The sequence below is a fragment of the Papio anubis genome, chromosome 18, assembly GCF_008728515.1.
Source record: "Papio anubis isolate 15944 chromosome 18, Panubis1.0, whole genome shotgun sequence".
NCBI lineage: Eukaryota > Metazoa > Chordata > Mammalia > Primates > Cercopithecidae > Papio > Papio anubis.
This window is the reverse complement of record NC_044993.1, coordinates 36,132,798-36,154,966: the sequence shown is the minus strand read 5'-3', so window position 1 is coordinate 36,154,966 and position 22,169 is coordinate 36,132,798. Positions and strand designations below refer to the sequence as shown.

The window sequence follows — 22,169 nt, the reverse complement described above, 5'->3', positions numbered from 1 at the left end:
CCCCTCCCCTTTGCCAACATTTCATTCCTTGCTACCGTATTATGAAAGCTAAAAAACGCTTCTTGAAGTTTTGAGATAAAAATGTCATAGTATTTAACGTCATTTAGAAGAGAAGGCTTTAAAATACAGAAGCTAGGCTATGAGATTCTGGGAAGTAGTTAGGTCAAATATTTATGAGATAGAATGGACAGACTGTTTTTGAATAATAGTTACAGGCTGCCCAAATTTTGGGCATAAGGTTGAAAACCACCTTAGGGTTAAAAAAAGCACTCTAGATTTTCTTTTCAAACAGTGGCAGACATTCTGTAGCTGTATTGTTGAAGGAAATGTAGGTCATTCATAGTTTTTATTAGGGATACACAGATAACAATCACCAGCAAGGCTACCCCCTAGGACTAGGGCTACAGAAGGCTGCTAGTAAGCCGAATAGAATAAGCTTCACTGAAATAGCTGAGCAAAGTCTATTTGAAAGATAATGATTTTGCTCAAAATTGCTACTTGACTTCACAGGTGAAAACAGTGCTCTCTGATTTAAGAATGCTCAAAGGAAAACCACTGTCTGTGTATGTTTACTTGCCTCTGAATCATTACTTTCCTGTGGTGTTGGGTCAAACTATAAATCAGAACTTAGTATTTTCTTACTCTTACCACCCACAGGAATGGAGGGGACAGTTTTGTCAGCTCTCTACATGCATAAAATCACACTCAGTGGAAGGGCACTCCCAAAGGCTGGTTGGGGACAGGAAGAACTCAAATCCTGGCTCATCTTCTTATACGGACCATTTTTACGATCAAGTTTAATGGATTCCAACTTGAGATTTACAGTAAAATAAATGGGAATCAGATTTTCTTTTTTTCCTTTTTTTTTTAGACGGAGCCTCACTCTGTCACCAGGGCTGGAGTGCAGTGTCACAGTCTCGGCTCACTGCACCCTCTGCCTCCCGGTTCAAGCGATTCTCCTGCCTCAGTCTCTGGAGTAGTTGGGACTATAGGCATATGTCACCACACCTGGCAGGAATCTGAACCTTACAGTCAATATTTCAAAAAGCACAATAAGAAACGTAGATTTATTGGCAATGAAGTTGCAAAAGTGAACTAATGGTTTTGTGTTGTTTTCATTTTTTATAGATTTATGCCAATCCAGCGTCATAACACAGATTATTTAACAATTAGCAGAAGGAGTGATTGGCATGATACAGGTCTTTGATGAATAGTTAATTTAGTAGGCCAAATCTTTCTGAATACAAGGTCCCTAGAGAGAAAAATAGCTGTTGTTTAAAGGCAGGAAACCATTTACCCATTTCAATCTAATCATTTTACAGTTCAGGTGGTTAACTGAGGCTCCCAGAAGTAAAGAATTTGGCCAGAGACCTTAAGTGATGAAGACAACACTCAAATCTTGCTCTAAGAGTTAAATTCTTCCCATTCTTCAAAGTTAAATTCTTCCCACACTTCTAAGTTTTTTCCTTTAAGATCTTCCTAAGTTTTTAACTTTCCCTCCACTATCATGCATACACTCACATACTAGTAACTATTAGCTGTGACAATTTCTGTGGTTTATATAAAGTGGCAGGAGGGTCTGTTAAGTCACTATCAAGGAAATATCTTAGATAATATTAATAATAAAAACACGAGGATAAAAGAAATGGTATTTGAGTGTGAAAATTTTCATTGGGTGAACTCTAAGCTGTTCAAAATAACAGTCAGAGCATGGTGAATATATTTTAAAAAATGACAGATCACTCCCCTGTGTAATAAGGTCTGCATGGCTATCCCTGCTCCCAGTAACCCATCAGAAAACCAGATGTGCCCTTTAAATTAGGGGGCTGGGCAATCAGGCAAATCCAAAGTGAGGGACATTCTGCATATGACTGTCAATGGGCTATAAAAGAGTGGAGGACCATTAGAGAATAAAGGATACTTAAAAGACATGATAACTGAATGCAACAACATGTGACCCTCGAGTGGATCCGAGATCAAAACAAAACAAAAACGGCTATTACAAAAAGACCAAGCTGCAAAAGACATTATTGGGACAATTGGGAAAATTTGGATATGGACTGTATATTAGATGCTGCGGCTGTATCATTCATTGTTAAGTGTACTGAATGTGATAGCTGTATTGTGGTTATATAGGAGGATGTCCTTGTTCCTAGAAGATACTTACTTGTAACTGTACAGAGGGTGAAGTGATATATGTACCTAACAGGAGTAAGGAAGGGAGAGAGGTGAAGAGAAGGGAAGTGAGGAATGAGTGAAGAGGAGAGAGAGAGAGAGAGGGAGAAGGAGATATAGGAGAGAAGAGGAGATGAGAGATGTTGAGAGAAGAAAAGAGGCTGAGTGAAAGAAGACTTAAGCAAGAGCAGGCTGAGTGCAATAATAGGCTTGTTGTACCATTCAAAAAGTATGCTAACGGATGAAAGGTTATGTGAGTGCTCCCTCAACTATTCTTTCCACTTTTCTGAAGGTTTGCAATTTTTCAAAATGAAAAGTTGGGAATAACTTAGAGTGCTAGAAAGTAATCTTGTATCTGTGCACAGGGGAAAGAGTGAGCCCTTAAAGCCAAACTGTTTCTTATAATGCACGGCGCGAAAGGCCTCTCTGTTGCGAGATTTGACAGTCGGCTGTCCCCCAAAGGGAAAAAGGCAAGTCAGAGTGTCTGAAATACTTATGGGTTAAATTTCCTCCACTGGAACATTATGGCAGTTACATGATTTCTAATTAAGAAGGTAAACACCCTAACATTTATTTAAAAAAAAACACTTAGTACAAACTAGTTACACATTTGTAAGAGTATAAATATTTTTGGAGTTGAAAAAGGTCAATAAATGGTAAAATCATTCTGATTTTAATGTTCATGTACATATGTTCACTGGTTACTGCTTTGAATTTAATTTAAGACGGCCTTTTTAATAAGCAGAAAATGTGCATTTTTATATTGTTTAAATTTAATATGGATTTTTCTTCAAAACAACACAGACATTCAGGCTACTTGTAAATGATACAAGATTTTTTGCTAATGAGGCATTATGTAGAACATATGCAAAAATCACAACTCAGTCTTCCAAAATAGACCACAACAACAGGAAAAAACATGATTTTAATAAAAAAGAGCAGCACTGGGCTTTGACTTCAAAGCAATTAAGGGCTTTGGATAACCAAAAGTTTATGTCAAGCTGATGCCAAACCAAACTGGTCTATTAAACACATACTATGAAGAGTTTCTGTAATATTCTATGAAAAGGCTCTTTGCCATAAATATCAAGCGCTGCCACTCTGAAGATTACAACTACGTTAGGTTCATGTTTGAGAACAAGGAGTCCAACATCCAGATCAGGCTTCTAGAATTTCAAATCTGAAATAATGCATCTGTGAAAGAAAAGTTTAAACATGTTTCCCATTTTGTGATTTTTCTCTACAGTAAATTATACCAAGTTTTATATTCTCCCTAACGTTTTTTTCAAGTTTTCCATTAGTCTCAAAAAAATTGCTGTTACATATAAAATTATAAGCTATGTGTAAACATGTAAAAAAGGCATTGAAGATCCTTATTTTAAGCTATTTCCTCAGTTTCAACAACTGTATTTCAAGCAACAATATGCTATTCTCTATAGGTATCTTTCCTTCTAAGCAAATAACATGTAAATTTTCAATTTTATAAAATCAGTGAGGTAGGTGACACACTAATTTATTTCTCTGGTCTCTGCAATAAAAGTTCCTTTGCCTGTAATACTCATTTTGTCTCTGCTTTTAATTCTTGATGTGACAAAAATAGACTGCTACAGAGTAAATAATATAGCCCCCTAAGAAGGGACTTACCTCTTCTATGTGTATATGTTGGTGTCTCTTGTTGGTAATATTTATAGTAGGAAAGTATGTATCCTTGTCTATCACTCTCTTTCTTCTGTTGTTCTAGTTTTAGGATTGAAGGACTTTTGGATTTCCCTTTCAGTTAACACCAGCTCCTAAATGATCACATCCCTTTGGAAAAGGGAATGGCCAACACAGTGTCCACCTTACCCTATATGAACTTGAGAAATGAAACAGGGAAAGCAATCCTTGACAACCTTGTACTCAGTGGTTGAGTAAAGATGTGGACTGACCCAAACTTGAGCTTGGCCCCTATGTGAATTTTTATATTCAGACCGTGTCTTAAACATGGCTGTTGGCATTTACTAAGATCACCATATTCAGTGTTGAGGTCTGGTCCTTTAGCACTGCTTCTCACAAGGAACCATTCTTGGTTTTTAAAGTAGGCCAAATCTAAATCTTCTTCCTACAGAAATATGAATAGCTCGTAGGTATTCAAGCTTATGCTTTAGCCAGAGTTCAAATTACATCCCCTAATTTAAATATGATTCTCAAAAATATTCATGTTTCTTTTGCCTTGTACTTAGAAAGGTATATAATGTCACTAGACATATAGAATTGCTCATATAATTTAATTTTACACATAGTTTTTTAGGAATAGAATTTTTAGAGGTAACACTAATCTGATAAATCTATGAAATATAAAGCTTTTTATATATTTTTAGTCCACTTCTTTTTAACAAGTCTGATATAAAGCATCCTTTCTTAGCTTCCTCATATATTACTACATATGTTTAGTTTGTTAAAAGATGAATAAACTCTGAATCTGAAATGAAAAGCTAGAAAATCTTACTTGGTTTTTCTAATAAGAACCTAGCCATACAAGTATGATATCAAACTTGTTGGAAAGGAGAAAAATAAATAGAGTAACTAGGTCTGGTTTAAAAAAAAAATCCAGAGAAATAAAAGAGACATAATAACCAAATGCTACGTGTAGACCTTATTTGGATTCCAATTCAAATGAACAGTAAAAAGACATCTTCACAGAAGTTTGAATATAAACTAGTTATTAGACAATATCAAAGAACTACTGTGATTTTTATTAGTGGTGATAATGGCATGGTAGGTACGTTTTGAAAAATTCCTTTTCAGACAGAAATAGAGGTTGAGTATCTATGAGTGAGGTGACATGATATCTGGCTGGGGATAGTTAGGAAAATAAATGTGAGGGGACAGATGAACAAGATTGGCAAGATGCTGATAGTTGTTAAAGCTGAGCGATGTGTATGTAGGGGTTCAATATACTATTCTTTACCTTTTGGGTATGCTTAGTTCAAAAAAAAAAAAAAAGAAACGAAAAGAATCCATAAAGGGAAAACATAATTCAAGAAAGAATATGTTAAAAAGATAAAGTATTGTTGAAAGCACAATGTCAAAGCAGAAAATGAATGATCAGGTACTAGGAACCAAAAAATGGCAAAAGAGGATTGGAAATAAAATATCGTACATTATAAAATGTCAGAGATGACAAAAACAAGCAATCCCTATTTAATAAATGGTGCTGGGAGAACTGGCTAGCCATATGCAGAAAACTGAAAATGGGCCCCTTTCTTACATCTTATACAAAAATCAACTCAAGATGGATTTAAGGACTTAAATGTAAAACCCGAAAGTACAAAAACCCTAGAAGAAAACATAGGTGATATCATTCAGGATATAGGCATGGGCAAAGATTTCACAACAAAGATGCCAAAGCAACTGCAACAAAAGCAAAATTGACAAATGGGATCTGATTAAACTAAAGAGTTTCTGCACGGCAAAAGAAACTATGAACAGAGTAAACAGACAACCTACAGAATGGGAGAAAATTTCTGCAATCTATCCATCTGACAAAGGTCTAATATCCAGCATCTAGAAGGAACTTAAGCAAATTTACAAGAAAAAAAAGTCAAACAACCCCATTACAAAGTGGGCAAAGGACATGAACAGACTTCTCAAAAGAAGACATCATGTGGCCAAAAAACATATTTAAAAAAAAAAAGCTCAACATCACTGATCATTAGAGAAATGCAAGTCAAAACCACAATGAGATACCATCTCACACCAGTCAGAATGGCGGGTCAAAAAACAATAGATGCTGGTAAGGTTACGGAGAAAAAGGAATGCTTTTACACTGTTGGTGGGAGTGTAATTTGGTTCAACCACTGTGTAAGACTGTGTGGCCATTCCTCAAAGAACTATAGGCAGAAATACCATTTGATGAAGAAATCCCATTACTGGGTATACACCCAAAGGAATAAAAATTGTTCTATTATAAAGACACATGCACAGGTATGCTCACTGCAGTACCAGTCACAATAGCAAAGATATGAAATTGACCTAAATGCACACCAATGATAGGCTAGATAAAGATAATGTGGTACATATATACCATGGAATACTATGCAGCCATAAAAAAGAATGAGATCATGGCCTTTGCAGGGACGTGGATGGAGCCGGAGGCCATTATCCTTCACAAACTAATGTAGAAACAGAAAACCAAACACTGCATGTTCTCACTTTAACTGAGAGCTAAATGATGAGAACAGATGGACACACAAGGTCAGGGTAATAACACACACTGGGGCCTGTCAGAGGGTGAGGGGTGGGAGGAGGGAAAGCATCAGGAAGAATAGCTAGTGGAAGCTGGGCTTAATATCTGGGTGACGGGATTATCTGTGCAGCAAACCACCATGGCACATATTTACCTAACAAACCTGCACATCCTATACACGTACCCCTGAACTTAAAAGTTGGATATTATTTAAAAAATGTTTTTTAATGTCATAGATGAAAAGGCAGCAAGGATACTATCTACAGGTCCTACTGTCATCTTATCACAGCCAACAGATTGCAATCCAAACTTGGAATATTAGGGATCTTTTTAGGATTACAAACTGGTAGCATATTATGGAATTACCATCTTTTAAGGTTGAAAAAACTAATGCTGGACTTAATGTACAAGGTATGCCAACAGCTGAGTGCTTGTCACCCATACTTCTCTCAATAGTTATAATATAATGGTATCAGAACTTCCTGCAATCTTGGCAAATGGGGTAAATGAACAGAGAAAACAAGATGAGGGTGATTTCCACCCATCAGAAGCTGCTTAAAAGCACAGCAGGTTAGGGAAAACTGTCCTTACACTAGAGCTCTTGACAGCAGTTGGTAGGTCGAGCATAGGCTTATATGAAGAATGTTAAGTAGAAACATGATTTTTAAACAGACTAGATAAACTTATCCTTTTATGGCACATGATAAAGTATTTTAAACTAATTTTGACCTTATCCAAGTGATATTTCTGTTTTAACATACCTTTGATCTGTAGCTTGCTGTTCTCGAAGCTGAAGAAGAGATAACTCAATTTCATTTTCTTTTCTCCTCAACTGAGTTTTCAGGATCTCAGCCAAGTGCTCTAACTCCTCTATCTGGTCTCTTTGTGACTGAATAACATTTTCCCTGAAATAAATGGCCTTTGTAAGAACTTGTAGTTTGAGGAAAAATTTTCAGTAGTTAAGATCAGTGCAAAGACAGTTCTTCATGAAAAAGAGCAAGCAGAAGTTAAAAAATTTAGCTTAAGTGCCTCTGCACACAGTGAAATAGTAGCAGATTAAATGTGATGATTTGGAAATACATATAGAACAATACAAGATACTGCTTTTTATGATAAGGTCCTAGGCAATGGATTGGACTTTGCTTTGATTCAATTAAGTAAGTATTTATTGTGCAGTACACCTACTATGTATGCCACAATCTGGTCTTCAGAATATTTATAAGCCTTTGTTCTTTCATATATGCACATCTGCTTATAACACCCAAATTAACACTTCAGAGAGAGGTGGCAGGAAATTTGCCAAGTATAACTTAGTGGTCTCTGGCATGCATTTATGCCAGACTCTATCATGTCTGGCAGCATCATACCGTAATGAGCCTCAGGAACTGGTATAAACGTTGGCTTTTCAGGTGATCATCAGGTAACAAGATTATGTCTAGTCTTTTATTTTCCTGCAGGCTAATCATTGCTGTAATCGCTACTTAAAATATTCAAAAGGAAACATTTGAAGACCACATTATTCTTAAGCAACTATCTTAAATAGGATACTGTGTGCCATGTTTTCCTTTCTCATGAAGTATTGTTACTTTTGGATGATCAAGGTGAAGGCTTAAAGTGGAACCTTACCTTCATTTGTGTGACTCACAGACACTGAAACCATGAGGCTTGGATTAACTAGAAAAGTAAGCTAAATATGGTAGAAGTAACTTTTTTGAAACCATGATATGATGAAGAATGCAGTGCCATAGACTCACACGAAAACAAAATCTGAAATCCATATGTATCTGATAACTCCAAACTTTTATGCCACTCCCCAATTCTTTATTTTTTTTTTAACCAACAAAAGGGCTAATTGATTCAGGATCTAAAAAAATTACCTGTGATTTTCTGGGAATAAAAATGTTGCCTCTAAATCTTACACTATTCTAACTGACTAGACTTTATGCCATTCCTCTGAGGGTAAAATTATAATAAAGAAGACTATTCCATAAATCCTTCCATTGAGGCAGCTGGATAAGTTCTTCATTTTCCTCATTTTTCTGAGAACATGTTATAAAATATCTGTTGTTACCCTACAGAACATAGCTGTATTTCAGTGGAGCAAACTGTTTATATGTAGCCCAGTTTGGTTTAAAATAAAAGAAAGGGAAGGATTAAAAAAAGACATTATCAATAACCAAAGTTCTCAAATGACCACAAAAAAAGAACACATACAAATTTCTTATTTCTCCTCTGGCTTCTTCAAGTAAAGTGTTGCCATATTTTGTAAACATGGGATGTAGAGTTTCTGCTACATCTACATCTTGGAATCTTATACCTAAAAACAAAGTAATAAAATACGATTATAGAATTGAAGTTAGAAAAGAAGGATCTTTGATTTGCTATAATAAGGATATTTATAATAAAATCTTATTAAGTATTAAGAGGTATGTGTTTTATAGTACACAGAATTATAAATACACTGCCAAAGGGAATATATGATCTCAGCCACTAGAAGGCATTAAATAAAACACAGCAGCAAGTATTGCTCATTTTGCAAATCTACTGTAGAAATCAAATTACCTAGAAATAATTTTATTCAACTTAAGATTTAGACTCCTGCAGTAATTTCTGAAATAAATCACTCTTCTATCCAAGTTTTAACAATGTAAATAGGTTATAAAAGCTTGATATTTCCCCAGTGCTTGTGATAAGGTTTTTTTTTTTTTAAATTACTCATTTATATTCCTTGCCCTTAAATGTTTAAGTAAAAATGTTTTCTGCATTTTGATTTATTCCAACCCAATAAGAAAATCCCTATTTATGAAAAGGTACTTTGAGAATGGATCATCACTAGAATTCCTTTAAATAAAACATTTCCCTGTTGCACTTAAAATATTTTTTTCTTATAGAAATAATTATGTACAATTTTACAGAGACAGTCCCATTGTTATTCTTAATTATGTGAGTTATTTTACATTTATAGAATAAATACTAGAGTTTAAGGTAGATAAAGCATCACAGATGATTAAGATTTTTAAATGGAGAACAAAACAACAAATTTATTCTCTTTAGAAAAGTTAACTTTCTAAAAGTGAGATTTAATTGCTCTGCATATTCTCAGTAAAGAGAAAATTTTTAAAAAAGAGAATTTTAACAAGAATAATGGAACTATTACTTGCTCTTTCCAAAGCAGTCAATACCTATTGCTGTAATCCTGAAAAATAGAAAAGGCTCTCCCTAAAACATTAAAATAGTTTACTGTGTTAGAATTTGCCAATTATATTATTTTGGCAGTAATGCTAATTCTTACACTTTTCCTACATACATCATGAAAAAATTCAACATTACTAGTGGAAATAAAAAATACTCAAAACATATCTTAAAACTTACAGTCTCATGTTGATTTGCCAATGGTCATATATCTATCTATCTATCTATATATATAACCTTTTAAAGATTGATACATAATATTTGTACATATTGGTGGGGTACATGTGGTATTTTGATGCATGTATACAATGTGTAACGATCAAATCAGGGTATTTAGGATATTTATCACCTTGATCACTTATCATTTGTGTTGGGAATATTTCAAATCTCTTCTGGTTATTTTTGAAATATTCAGTATGCTGTTGTTGCCTATAGACACTCTACTGTGCTATAAAACACTAGAACTTTTAATCTATCTAACTGTATCTATGTGCCCATTAATCAACCTCTTTTCATCCTCCCCAGTGCTCCATACTCTTCCCAGCCTCTAGTAACTATCATTCTACTCTCCACCAATGGTTACATTTAAAAACCTTTGCTTTACAAAGATCTCTGTTCCATTGGTTCCTCACAATAAGTATTGTTGCTATATTACATTGATCACACATTTAGCCAGTGCTTTCCATCCTTTATCCTGACAAGGCACAAACAGAAAACAGTAGTATTTGTACAGCAGCTTGATGGTAAAGGCTGCTTGTGGCCAGAGAGGGGTTTTAGGGTTCTTAGCCAGCCATCCCAGGCTGAGATATTTTCTTGACAAGTCTGGCCTGTCTCAGCCTCAAAGGTGGTCCCGAAGAGCCTGTTAAAGTGTCAGTTTTGGTAATGATGCTTCAGGTTTACTCATAAAGACTGATTAAGAAAGTATTCATCACTACTTAATGTTTTGTGTCACTTCCATGTCCTGAACTCTATCCTGAACAGTAAGAAAGGTCTGAATCACCAACAGAGTACAAATGTAAGCAGAAATTTAAACTATGTAGTCATGTTTTTAAGAGTCTGCTGATCTGTGGCTCTTAATTTCGCTATAGGGAGGAACTTCCAGCAAACTCTCCTGTCTGAACAGCAATTTATAGCACTAGATTAGCTTGCCATTTTAATTAACATTGACAATATTATGATTTTATCAAAGAGAAAGTCAAAACTTATAAAGCATGAATAATACAGAAACAAAACTTTGTGTTTTTTGTGTTAAGTGAACTAATAAAACTTCAGTTTAGATTTAATGTAAAATCTGGGCATTAGACTTATTTATTTATTTATTTTTGAGACCGAGTCTCCTCTGTCACCCAAGCTGGAGTGCAATGACGCAATCTCGGCTCACTGCAACCTCTGCCTCCCGGGTTCAAGCGATTCTCCTGACCCAGCTTCCTGAGTAGCTGGGATTACAGGCGCGTGCTACCAAGCCCAGATAATTTTTTTAATTTTTAGTAGAGACGGAGTTTCACTGTGTTGGCCAGGATGGTCTCGATCTCCTGACCTTGTGATCCGCCCGCCTTGACCTCCCAAAGTGCTGGGATTATAGGCGTGAGTCACTGCACCTGGCCTAGACTTACTTATTTTTAGAGACAGTGTCTCACTATATTACCCAGGCTGGACTCAAACTCCTGGGCTCAAGTAATCCTCCCACCTCAGCTTCTCGAGGACTTTAGGTGTATGCCATTGTGCCTAGTGTGAACATTATTTTTATTTAGTATAAAAGGTCTTGCAGACTTTAGAGATCATCTTGCCCAGTTCCAGTTCCAGATGGCAAAACTAAGGTTCAGAGAGGATAGGTCACTTTAAAGGTAAAATATATTATTGTGGGAGCTACCATCTCCTGATCTCTTATCCAAGCTGTATTATTATCACTCCATTTTATACATGGGGAAAATGAGGCTGAGGTCAGTATTATCTTCCATGTAAAAAAGTTAAGCAGTGGCAGAATGTACTTTCTGATTTATAATTCATTATGCTTACTTTAGTTGTATTCAGAGTCTATTGCCAATCTCACATAGCTAGGAGTAGCCAAGCCCTTTCATCCTGCAGCTGCCTCCTGCCTGTGTGGAGGCCTTATTGACTTCAAAGGAACTCTATCTAGGGAAAAGATAGTGTTAACATTTTGGCTTGGAGAGCAAACTACAACAAATTTTTCTCCCTTTCTGTTCATGGTTTTTTTTGTTTTGTTTTGTTTTAATTCTTCAAAGAAATTAAACTAAAGTTTTACATGCTACTTTATATCCCTAAAAATGTTTGGTCTTTATGTAAAGTATATTGCAAACAAAAACCAATTAGAACTAAAACCTAATTTCTTCTCCTAGTAGTTGAGATTTTAAAAATGTTACTTAAGATATTTATTGAATTGTGGTTCCATTATAACAAAGTTTCTCTGTGGGTGAAGAGAACTGAAAATTTTTATTAGAAATATTTATGTTCTATATTGAGTCTTGTCTACACAATTGAATTACTTTGCAACTTGGGTACATTTTAGGTTATTAATTTTTAAAGTGAATAAAGTGATTGGCCTATGATCATTTTTAGAGATGGAAGAGACCTTTATTGTCACTTGTTTCAAGGCTTTTACTTTACATGTAAAGAAAACTCAGGGTCACAGTGATTAGGAGGCTTGTCTAAGGTCACCAGCTAGTAAGTGGAGAAATAAGGACTCAACTTTTTAAACCCCTAGTTACACGCACATGCCACTGCCATGCTACTGCCGTCCAGTGAGAAAGATTTCAATACTTTTGCAAATTTTCGAAATGATCTTTGGATGAAGAACTTAAATGTGATCATTCAATACAGTAAATGTGGTCATATGTAAGCAAACTAGTTGGTTTCTCTACCTGCCTGAGTACAGTGTATTTAACCAACCCAAACTCAATTCAACTCATTTTACTTAGTTTCATACATGTCTCTTACGTTAAGGTTATGCAGAATGTTTTTACTAAATACATTTGAGACTGATATAGTGATCCTTAAATAATCTTCTTTGACAATATTATTTTATCAAAGAGAAAGTCAAAAATTATTTTTCTCTTCCTAAAGACGCTTAAAAGCATGAATAACACAGAAGTAAAACTTTGTGTGTTTTTTTTGTTGTTAAACAATCCAATAAGACTTCAGTTTAGATTTAATGTAAGCTTTGTTTTACCTTTCCTGGGGCATTCCTGTAAGCCTGCATTTTCATTTGCTTTTCTACGTCCAGTGTTAATACGAGATTGTACATTATTGTATGGAGTTTGCCTGTAACCCTGGGTTTGAAGTTGCTGTTTGGCTGAAATCAGTCTGTTTTTGAGGGCTTCATTTTGTCTTTCAAGCTCATGAACTTTCTCTTGCAGCTGCTCAATCATTTCTTCCATTTCCACATCTCGTCCGAGCCGCTTGGGGCCGCCACCAACCCGCTCATATCTTTTCTTGTCATTAACTAGCCGTATTAACTTGGTGGCCATTCTGGGGAAATAATAAAAAGATGAAAAGGAATGTGAGAAGTCAGCATAAAATGCATTCTGTTGAAAGGAACATAATCACTGTGAAGACTTCAGTGCAGAACCTGAATAATAAATTTCAGGTTTTGATGTAACTATTACTGCCTGTGAAGAATCCTTTGATGATAATTGAAACCACTGGGCAACAATCTGCTTTATAGCACTGACAAATAACAGTTTCCTAAGGCTTATCATTTAAGGTTAGTAAAGAGAGGACACATATTTACTCCATATGTTCCTGAAATGCAATTTTTAACGCATGACCTTATATAGGAATGCTGTATGCAGTTGAGTGTAGTTACAGATTGTGGATGTGGTGGGTTATATCTGCAATCCACAGTAAGTTAAAACTTTTGAAAAGTGTGTTAAGACTGTGCAGCATTTAGGTAATATATTGTTTTCAGTTTCTCCAGGATTAAGACACACTATAAATACAAAAATGTTAGAATGCATAAATGCACACATATAAAGCCCAATGAAAAATCCAAAGGAAACCAAAATGCACCAATAAATGTTGCTTAGTGCTCAAGAAACACTTGTGTTTAATGGTAAAAAATAATTAGATGCAAAAGCATCATTTTAATGCTATCTTTAAATTTGGACATAAATTGTGCTTTTGACATATCAGGAGTTTATACCCTTGATTCTTTTAAGTTTTGATAAAAACTGGTTAGAAAGAACAAAAGACAGAAAGGGCACATGGGGGTGATGTAATATACACGTACGGAAAACATGCCTGACAGTGAATGGAAAAATCTTGGCAGGACAAGAAAGAAAAGGTGGCTTTGATGAGAGACACAAGTTCAAGACTTTACAAAATTGGTCGCACATCTTCAATAGCTGATTCTAGTTTATAGTGAATCTATTTTTATAAAGACTCAGACAGGAGATTGAAAATAAAACACACTTCATTTTTCTTTAAATGGGTTTTGCTTTATTTTAGCATGGTTATGGACAGAAGCTTTTACTTAAGGGAACAAAAGTGAAATAAAAAAATCCTTAATAGCTTTGGGATGTCACAGAACAACCTTTTTTCTGCCCTAAGCGGAGTCCGCTGTAAATGCGGTAGTAATACATGTCTATCTACACTTCTGGCTACTCGGCCTACAGCATGTGGCATCAGGGAGAGCTATGCATAACATAATCAGTTAAGATTGTTTTCTCCTTCCCTGGAGGCACATCCATTAAGCATGCTTTATAAAGGATATAGGATAATAAAAACCAAGATCCAAGAGTACCACAAACACTCTAGTAAAATAATCAATGGATTAGTTCCTTTTCCACCTAATTCTGAGAATGATATATCACTGGGAAATTTGGCCAGGTATCACAGTCCAAGAGGGCCACACACCCTACCTAGTCCTTTAATGAGTTTAGGGTCCTAAGCCCCACCCAATGGCCTGTGCATAAAAGTAAGGTTGTCATACAATTGAGATGTCAACCTAAATATCTGAATTTTCTGTTACAGACAGACTTTCACACAGAGATATAGATTACATTCAAAAGAAAGACACAGATTTAATGTAAAAAGGCAGTTAACAACCAGAGAAAAATAAATGACCCTAATTTTTAAGGCAGGAAAAGCACATCAATAGGGGATCTTTAAATTCTTCAAATGATGCTCAAATAAACTTTGTCAAGAAACATGATTTCATGTGTTTGTCTCGTAATAGCCATACATTCCATTTGTTGGATTTGATTATTTTATCATATTAATGAATCATACGTGATCTGGCAAAGTCTGATTGCTTATTTAAAAAGGTAGTTTTGGCTAGACGCGGTGGCTCACGGCTGTAATCCCAACACTTTGGGAGGCCAAGGTGGGCGGATCACCTGAGGTCAGGAGTTCATTTGAGACCAGCCTGGCCAACATGGTGAAACCCTGTCTCTACTAAAACATAAAAATTAGCTGGGTGTGGTGGCAGGCACCTGTGATCCCAGCTACTTGGGAGGCTGAGGCAGGAGAACCGCTTGAACATGGCAGGCAGAGGTTGCAGTGAGCTGAGATCGTGCCACTGCACTCCAGCCTGGGCAACAGAGTAAGACTTCCTTTCAAAAAATAAAAAATAAAAATAAAAAAATAAAAAATAAAAAGGTAGTTTATAAAATCTACATTTACAGAAAATAATAATATTTACTTTTTTTTTTTTGAGACAAAGTTTCGCTCTTATTGCCCAAGCTGGAGTCCAATGGCATGATCTCGGTTCTCTGCAACCTCCGCCTCCCGGGTTCAAGTGATTCTCCTGCCTCAGCCTCTGACTAGTTAGGATTACAGGCTTGCGCCACCATGCCCAGCTAATTTTTTGTATTTTTAGTAGAAATGGGGTTTCACCATGTTAGCCAGGCTGGTCTCGAACTCCTGATCTCAAGTGATCCGCCCATCTCAGCCTCCCAAAGTGCTGGGATTACAGGCGTGAGCCACTGCGCCCGGCCTATTTACTTCTTAAGGATAAATTTAAAGACAGTTCTACCCATGTATCTAGGTCACAGTCAGCGGTGTGAGATTGAGAGGAATTTAGAGCTTTTGGGTCATACTGTTCATTGGATCATTACTCTCATAGCTAAGTAAAATAAACTTCCAGGAGGTTAAAGGGCTTGAACATACCATAGGCTAGTGGCAGAGAGATAACAGAATGCATACATACAACTTGATTCCTAGATCAGTCCTTTTCCCATTAAACTACATGGCTCATTATTAAGTTGTTTTTTATTTTCTGGCTATGACAAATTACTAATGAGGTCAAATATGTGAATTCAATTCTTTTACTGACCAATTAGGTTTACAAAGAAAAAAAATTGTTAGGTGGTCATAACCGACTACATGCCTCTTTCTGACTGGCTGATGTGTGTGGGATAATGGTCAGAAAAGGAATCAGGCAAGTAAGTCACAAATCTTGAAAACAGCCCTCATCATGACTAAAACCCAACTCAAAGTAAAAGGCTTGCACATAGCAGGTCAGTGGGTTGTTAAAGTCCACAGAGTAGAATCTGAACTGGAACCACCTCCTCAGGATGAAATCTAAGCAGAAAAACCCTATTTTCATTCTTCAATGGCTGTCTCACCTTTTCTTTGAACCTAGAACATAAATATGAATACAGACCTGCTCATGATTACACATCTGAACATACTTTGTTTTTAATGCCGTCCCTTCAGAAGATAGGCACAGCATTTCTGAATAAAAAAGAATGAAAGAGTATCTACTCTTCAGAAATCATTTTTGCCAAGATTTTTTGCACATAAATCAAAAGTGACAATACTGTTTCTTCAGAAACAGTAGAGACCCTTTGAAATCAATATAGAATCTAGTATAACCCAAGCAAAGTTAAACACGTTCCAGAGACTGAAGTGATGTTTTCATTAGTGAACCCCAAATCTTAAGGGAACGTGCATTCTAACAAGTTAGAATAGTTAGTTACTTTTTTAAACTTTCATTTTAAAATCAAGACATTTAAAACACAGATGCTTTGGCCATTTGCTTATTAAACTATAAATATTAAACCAAAAGTTATTTATAGATATGGTATACTCCTGGCACTCTTAGCTATTAGCTTTTCTCTTTTAAACAGCAAATTCAGACATAATAAACACTCATTATCTTTTTGGTTTATTATTCTAGTTTGCAAGATTTTCCATTTTTAAAAATTGTACTTATTTACATCCTGCCTTGTTCCAAAAAAGATTCAAGGTGGGGTTTTCAATTAAGTTTATAAAATACCATACCCTTCAAATTTTACTGAGTCAAGAAAAAAAGCTAAAAGCTTTTTATCATAACCTTTTAATTTTATCCTCTTGCTTGCGGGCATGCTGTTTAAGTAAAATGTTCTCATCATGCAAACGCAAAAATCTGTCTTCCAGTTCCTCACGACTGACACGTGACACTGCCTGGCGAGACTTCATTGTCCGTGTTGTTGAAGCTTCTGCAAAAATGCCAAGATAATTAATTGTGAGGTTATTTAAAATAGTCTCTAAAAACTCTTGATATTAATATCACCTCTGATGCACTAATCTTAGATTTTTTCCTTTGGGACCTACAGTTAAGATTGCTTTAGAAAATGCTGTAGTATTGTTTACATCAATTATTTAAGGTAAGAGTAAAAATCTTTGCTATTAATACTTTACATACAGTACTAGGAATTTGAACAACAATAGTATCCATTCAAAAATGTATTCAAGTAGCCATTCTTTAAGAATATAAGACGGAATTCTGATTCAATAAAGACGTTTGAATTTACATGCTGAATGTTGTGACAACTAAGAGAGTATCTGAAAGTTATTTTTTTACAAAGGCAAGAGTAAGAGTAATTTGGTAAACATATTATGACTAAGATACTTTTCTGCACTATGGGTGTTTTAGAAAACAAACTATAAAAGTTGTAAGATCAAATCAAAAAACCCCTAAATTTAAAAATTATTATTTAAAAGCTTCACAAATAATTTCTCTATATACTACCTTATATAAATTTTAAGAATGTTTATACTCTTTAGCATGCATATATGATATCTTTTTACAGACGCTTAAATTTGGTATTTTCCATAACATTGTGAAGTAGGTCGATTTCCAACAATTCTCCAAGAGAAACAAAGAACAAACTGATAGAGACTAAGGTCCTGTGATAGGTTACTGAGGACAAGAATTGAACTCACAGAGTATCAAAACCCAATAAACTGCTTTGCACACTTAAAATTTATTTGTATTTTAATACCTGGTGCTCCCTGAAAGATCTGCAAAGCAAAGCTTACACATACTTTTTACTTTTAACAATAAAATATGTGTAGCCAAAAATTAGCTGGGCGTGGTGGCGCATGCCTGTAAACCCAGCTACACAGCGGGCTGAGGCAGGAGAATCGCTTAAACCTGGGAGGCGGAGGTTGCAATGAGTGGAGATCCTGCCACTGCACTCCAGCTTGGGTGACAGAGTGAGACTTCATCTCAAAAAAAAAAAAAAAAATTCTGTGTAGCCAAATTTTATCTTTTTCAATAAACAATACATTGACCACTTTTCTGGTTTTCACAGTGGCCATTTACACTGCTCTGATTAAAAAGTGTACGTAGATTCCTAAATGGAATGTATCTTAAATCCCTAGCCTTCTCAGGCTAGAGGGGGATTTCACATTTTCTATGAGCTGTTGATAATTGATACATGCATGACAGCATAGCTGACACAATGAACAAACAAAGATAAACACAGCTCTCTGTTCTAAATTGTTCTTTAATGTGGTGCTTTTCTTTCTCAATTTGAAAGTGCTTTTTAGCTCTATAGCAACTACTAAGTGATAAAAGGATAAAGAAAACCTTTAATCCATATTAATTTGATAAAAAAGTCACTATCATGTGAGATATTCTACTTCAAAGGCAAAACACTTAAAATATGCCCTTTCCTCCCATATAAAATTTAAACACAAAGAAATGTTTTAATACTGAATATAATTTAAACCAGGCAATTCGGTTTGGAGGCTTGATACTCTCTATGTAGTTTCTACTGATGTAAGGAATTTTAAAAAGATGATTTATGTTAATTTTTTATCAGAACAGAGGGGGGATTGTACATTTTCTATGAGCTATTGATAATTGACGCATGTAGTAAAATACCATATGTGTTCTAAACTCTCCATCTTTTTGTTTAGTACAATCAAGGACTATATAGTTACTTAAATGGTTTGGGTTGTATGAGTATCAGAAATACTTTAAATTAAAAGTAAAGAAGTCAGTGATCAAAGTTCATAACTGTAATAAATAACAGCTGGCCATACCTTGTAACCCTCCCATTCCAAAGAGGTTTAGACCTGTATCTTTCACAGGCAAGTCTCCTGCAGTCTCATCAGTTGGACCAGACATGGCCTAGCTGTGGAAAAAAGAAAATTCAAATAAACTCTTTCCAAGTTATTACATTAACTATGCAATGGAATGAATCAAATAAAATGAAAAAGGGACTAGAACTTTAATGGGCATCTTATTGTCCATATGTGCTGCTTGGAGAAGATGAAAGCTTCTACTCTAAAAGTACTACTACATTCAATCATGGAGACAGTGTTCCTTTCAACAGTATATTTCCTACAGTTTGCTTAGGAAATGAGGTAAGATTATCATTTAAGAAATACCTCCTCTCCATCCCTTTCCTCTCCCCAGCCTCCAAAAGAGAGCAGGTATCTTGGAAAAAACTCAAGTCAGGAACTTGATTCAAATGGTTGCTCTATCATTAACGACCTAGTCAAGCCACCTAAACTCTCTGAGTTTCAGTCTCTCAGCTTTAAAAAGGAGAAAATAATACCTATCTCAGAGTTATTCTAAGGGTAAATGGGATGAGTAAAGTAAAAGCACTGATCACATGTGCCTGGGATGTCAATATTACTCAAATATTAATTGTCTGCTTGATGCACAAATGAGTGGGCAGTTCCAAGTTTTGTGAAAGAGGTTTCGTTGCATAAATTTACCAACTGGTTTAGGTTTTTTTTGTGTGTGTGTCTTGCCTTTGTTGCCATGAGGCTTAGGTTCCGCCCAGAGTTCAACTACTTCAACATATAGGCTGTCTAGCTAATTCTGGTATTTTTATAGTTTCTATTCTTTACAGAAATGCACCACAGTAGCTTTCTTTTGAATGTGGATATGAGTGGTCCACACAGTATCTAGTATGCAAAAATAAAGGATTTTATATTTTCATTTCAATCTACCTAGTAAGCTAAATGCAAACTGTGAATGAAGATACTCTAAAGGGCAGAGTTCTTGAGTTCTAGGATATTGGTTCTAGAATGTAAAGACCAAGAGAGTAGCAAGTTTCATTGTCTTGTTCACCTCTGTACTCTTTGAGGCTAGCATAAAGCTTAGTGCATTCTGAGAGCAGGCATTCATTAAATAGTTGTTGAGTGAGTGAATGGAGTCTGTGGGGTTTCAGGGTCTGTGAACCCAGAGATGGTTTACCAAATTTTGTATGTATATGTATATATATAATATCTTTTAAGGAGGGTTCATAACTTTTATTATAACTCACAAATGGTGGAGAACCATTGCATTTTGCTGTTACAGAAACAGCTAACAGACAAATCCTTGGGAGATCATCTACTTCTTTTGGAAGTACTGCTATAGAAAAGGTCAATTTTTAGGATCCTGTTGACACACAGGCCCATGTACGAAAATGATTAGTTTTCCATGACAGAATTAAGGTCACTTTAAAAATAATGAGAATGATGATAATGATGATGATGATGTTGATGGTGTTAACATTCATTGAATGCTTATTATGTGCCAGGTACTGTTCTAAGTGCTCTGTTATAGGAATTAATGAAGTGTCTCGCCATATCCTTGTGAGGTTGTTACTCAAATGATTACCGCTTTACAAATGAGGAAGCTGAGACACAGATTAGTTAACTAAGGTAGTAGTTGGAAGTATTAATAGTTGTGTCTGGTGATATTTTTGGTTGTCACAACAAGGAAGGGGGATGCTACTGGTATCTAGTGAGTAGAGGCCAGGGATGATGTTAAATATCTTACAGTGCTTAGGAGACATAATAATGAATTATCCAGCCCAAAATGTTAATAATAGTGTGGAAGCTGAGTAATCCTGCACAACGCTGCAATGCCTCTCCAACACCATCTCGTGTTATCCTTCTTTGCTCAGTATGCTTCACCTACATTATTCTTTACTTTCCTCGAACCCCCCACACCCTTGTGTACTCAAGGCCTTTGTATTAGCTGGCTCCTCAGTCTTTGGAGTTCAGCTCACTTCCTCAGACAGGCTTTCCCTGACCATCCTATGTTAGAGTAATCTTCCTTACATTTCTTCACTGTTTATTTCTTTTCTTTTCTTCTTTTTTTTGAGACACGGTTTTGCTCTGTTGTCTGGGCTGGCCTGGCATTCATGGGTTCAAGTGATCCTCCCACCTCACCCTCCCAAGTAGCTGGAACTACAGGTGCGTGCCACCACGCCTGGCTTGTTTCTCTTATAGCAACAGTCTCTATCTGAAATTATCAAATAAATTATTGTTTGTCTCCATGAAAAAGGGATAAACATCTTGAGATGGGTATTAGTCTTGTTCACAGCTGTTCAGGAACAGTGCCTGGTACAGGGTAGGAACCAACATTAATATATATTGAATGATTGGCTGGGCGCGGTGGCTCACACCTGTAATCCCAGCACTTTGCGAGGCCGAGACGGGTGGATGACTTAAGCTCAGGAGTTCGAGACCAGCCTGGCCAACATGGTGAAACTCCGTCTGTACTAAAAATACAAAAATTCGCTGGGTGTGGTGGCGCACGCCTGTAATCCCAGCTACTCGGGAGGCTGAGGCAGGAGAATCGCTTGAACCTGGGAGGAGGAGGTTGCAGTAAGCTGAGGTCTTACCACTCCACTCCAGCCTGGGCGACAGAGCAAGAACCTGTCACACACACACACACACACAAGAATAAAGAAAAAATATTTATTTGAATGAATAAATGAATACCAGGCACTGAGATTAAAATGGCAAGCAAAATCCCCGCCTTTATGAAGCTAGCAAGTTATGGAGGTAATCAGATGATAAACAAATAATATATAATTAAGCAAACAATAGAACACTCAGGAGTTTTAGGGTCAACCAACAAATTCCTAATCCAGGGCAAATGAGCAAACTGTGTTAGGGACCTACAACTTGCAGGATCTGGATAGAGATGGCAATTAGCAGCATCAACTCTCACCTTCATGGCTGGGACACATTTCAGGTTGGTCCTGGATGTGAGGATAAAGGGCGGGCTGTGATTCAGGCCTGAGGATGTGGAGGTGTCTCGGGCTGGGCTGCTTTCACGCGAGCAGAACTCCAGGGCCAACTCCAGGGCCTTCTCCAGACCGCAGAGCGGACCCTAGGACCCTGGCCCGCGCTGCAGTGGGGAGGGTCCGCAACCTCCACCCACCCCCATGCTCTCGCATCCTCCCGAGTACTCACCGCTCCACTGGCCCTGCAGCTAGCTACCGTTGCTATAGCGCCGACAGCGTGGCGGGCGGCTGGCCGAGAGGAGCACGGGAGAAACATGGTAGGCACCCGTTGCCTCCTGGGAAATGTAGTTCTCCTTGGACTCCAGCCT

The 22,169-nt window shown here is 36.4% G+C and overlaps 1 protein-coding gene across 8 annotated transcripts in view; it reads right to left on the bottom strand.

The window, feature by feature from the left end:
• RPGRIP1L (RPGRIP1 like) overlaps positions 1 to 22,169 on the bottom strand; it is a 114,150-nt gene that overhangs the window by 75,434 nt on the left and 16,547 nt on the right. For 3 of the 8 annotated variants that reach the window (XM_031658244.1, XM_017953370.3, XM_017953369.3), the window contains exons 1-6: positions 21,786 to 22,158; positions 18,869 to 18,960; positions 16,890 to 17,034; positions 12,783 to 13,081; positions 8,618 to 8,720; positions 7,165 to 7,308 (exon numbers count right to left, since the gene is read on the bottom strand). In XM_031658244.1, the coding sequence (XP_031514104.1) occupies positions 7,165 to 7,308; positions 8,618 to 8,720; positions 12,783 to 13,081; positions 16,890 to 17,034; positions 18,869 to 18,953 (776 nt within the window). In that variant the 5' untranslated portion in view covers positions 18,954 to 18,960; positions 21,786 to 22,158. Of the gene's footprint in view, positions 1 to 7,164; positions 7,309 to 8,617; positions 8,721 to 12,782; positions 13,082 to 16,889; positions 17,035 to 18,868; positions 18,961 to 21,785; positions 22,162 to 22,169 lie in introns of those variants that run through there. The other 5 variants (XM_009196452.4, XM_031658245.1, XM_017953368.3 and 2 more) reach the window with 4 other exon arrangements.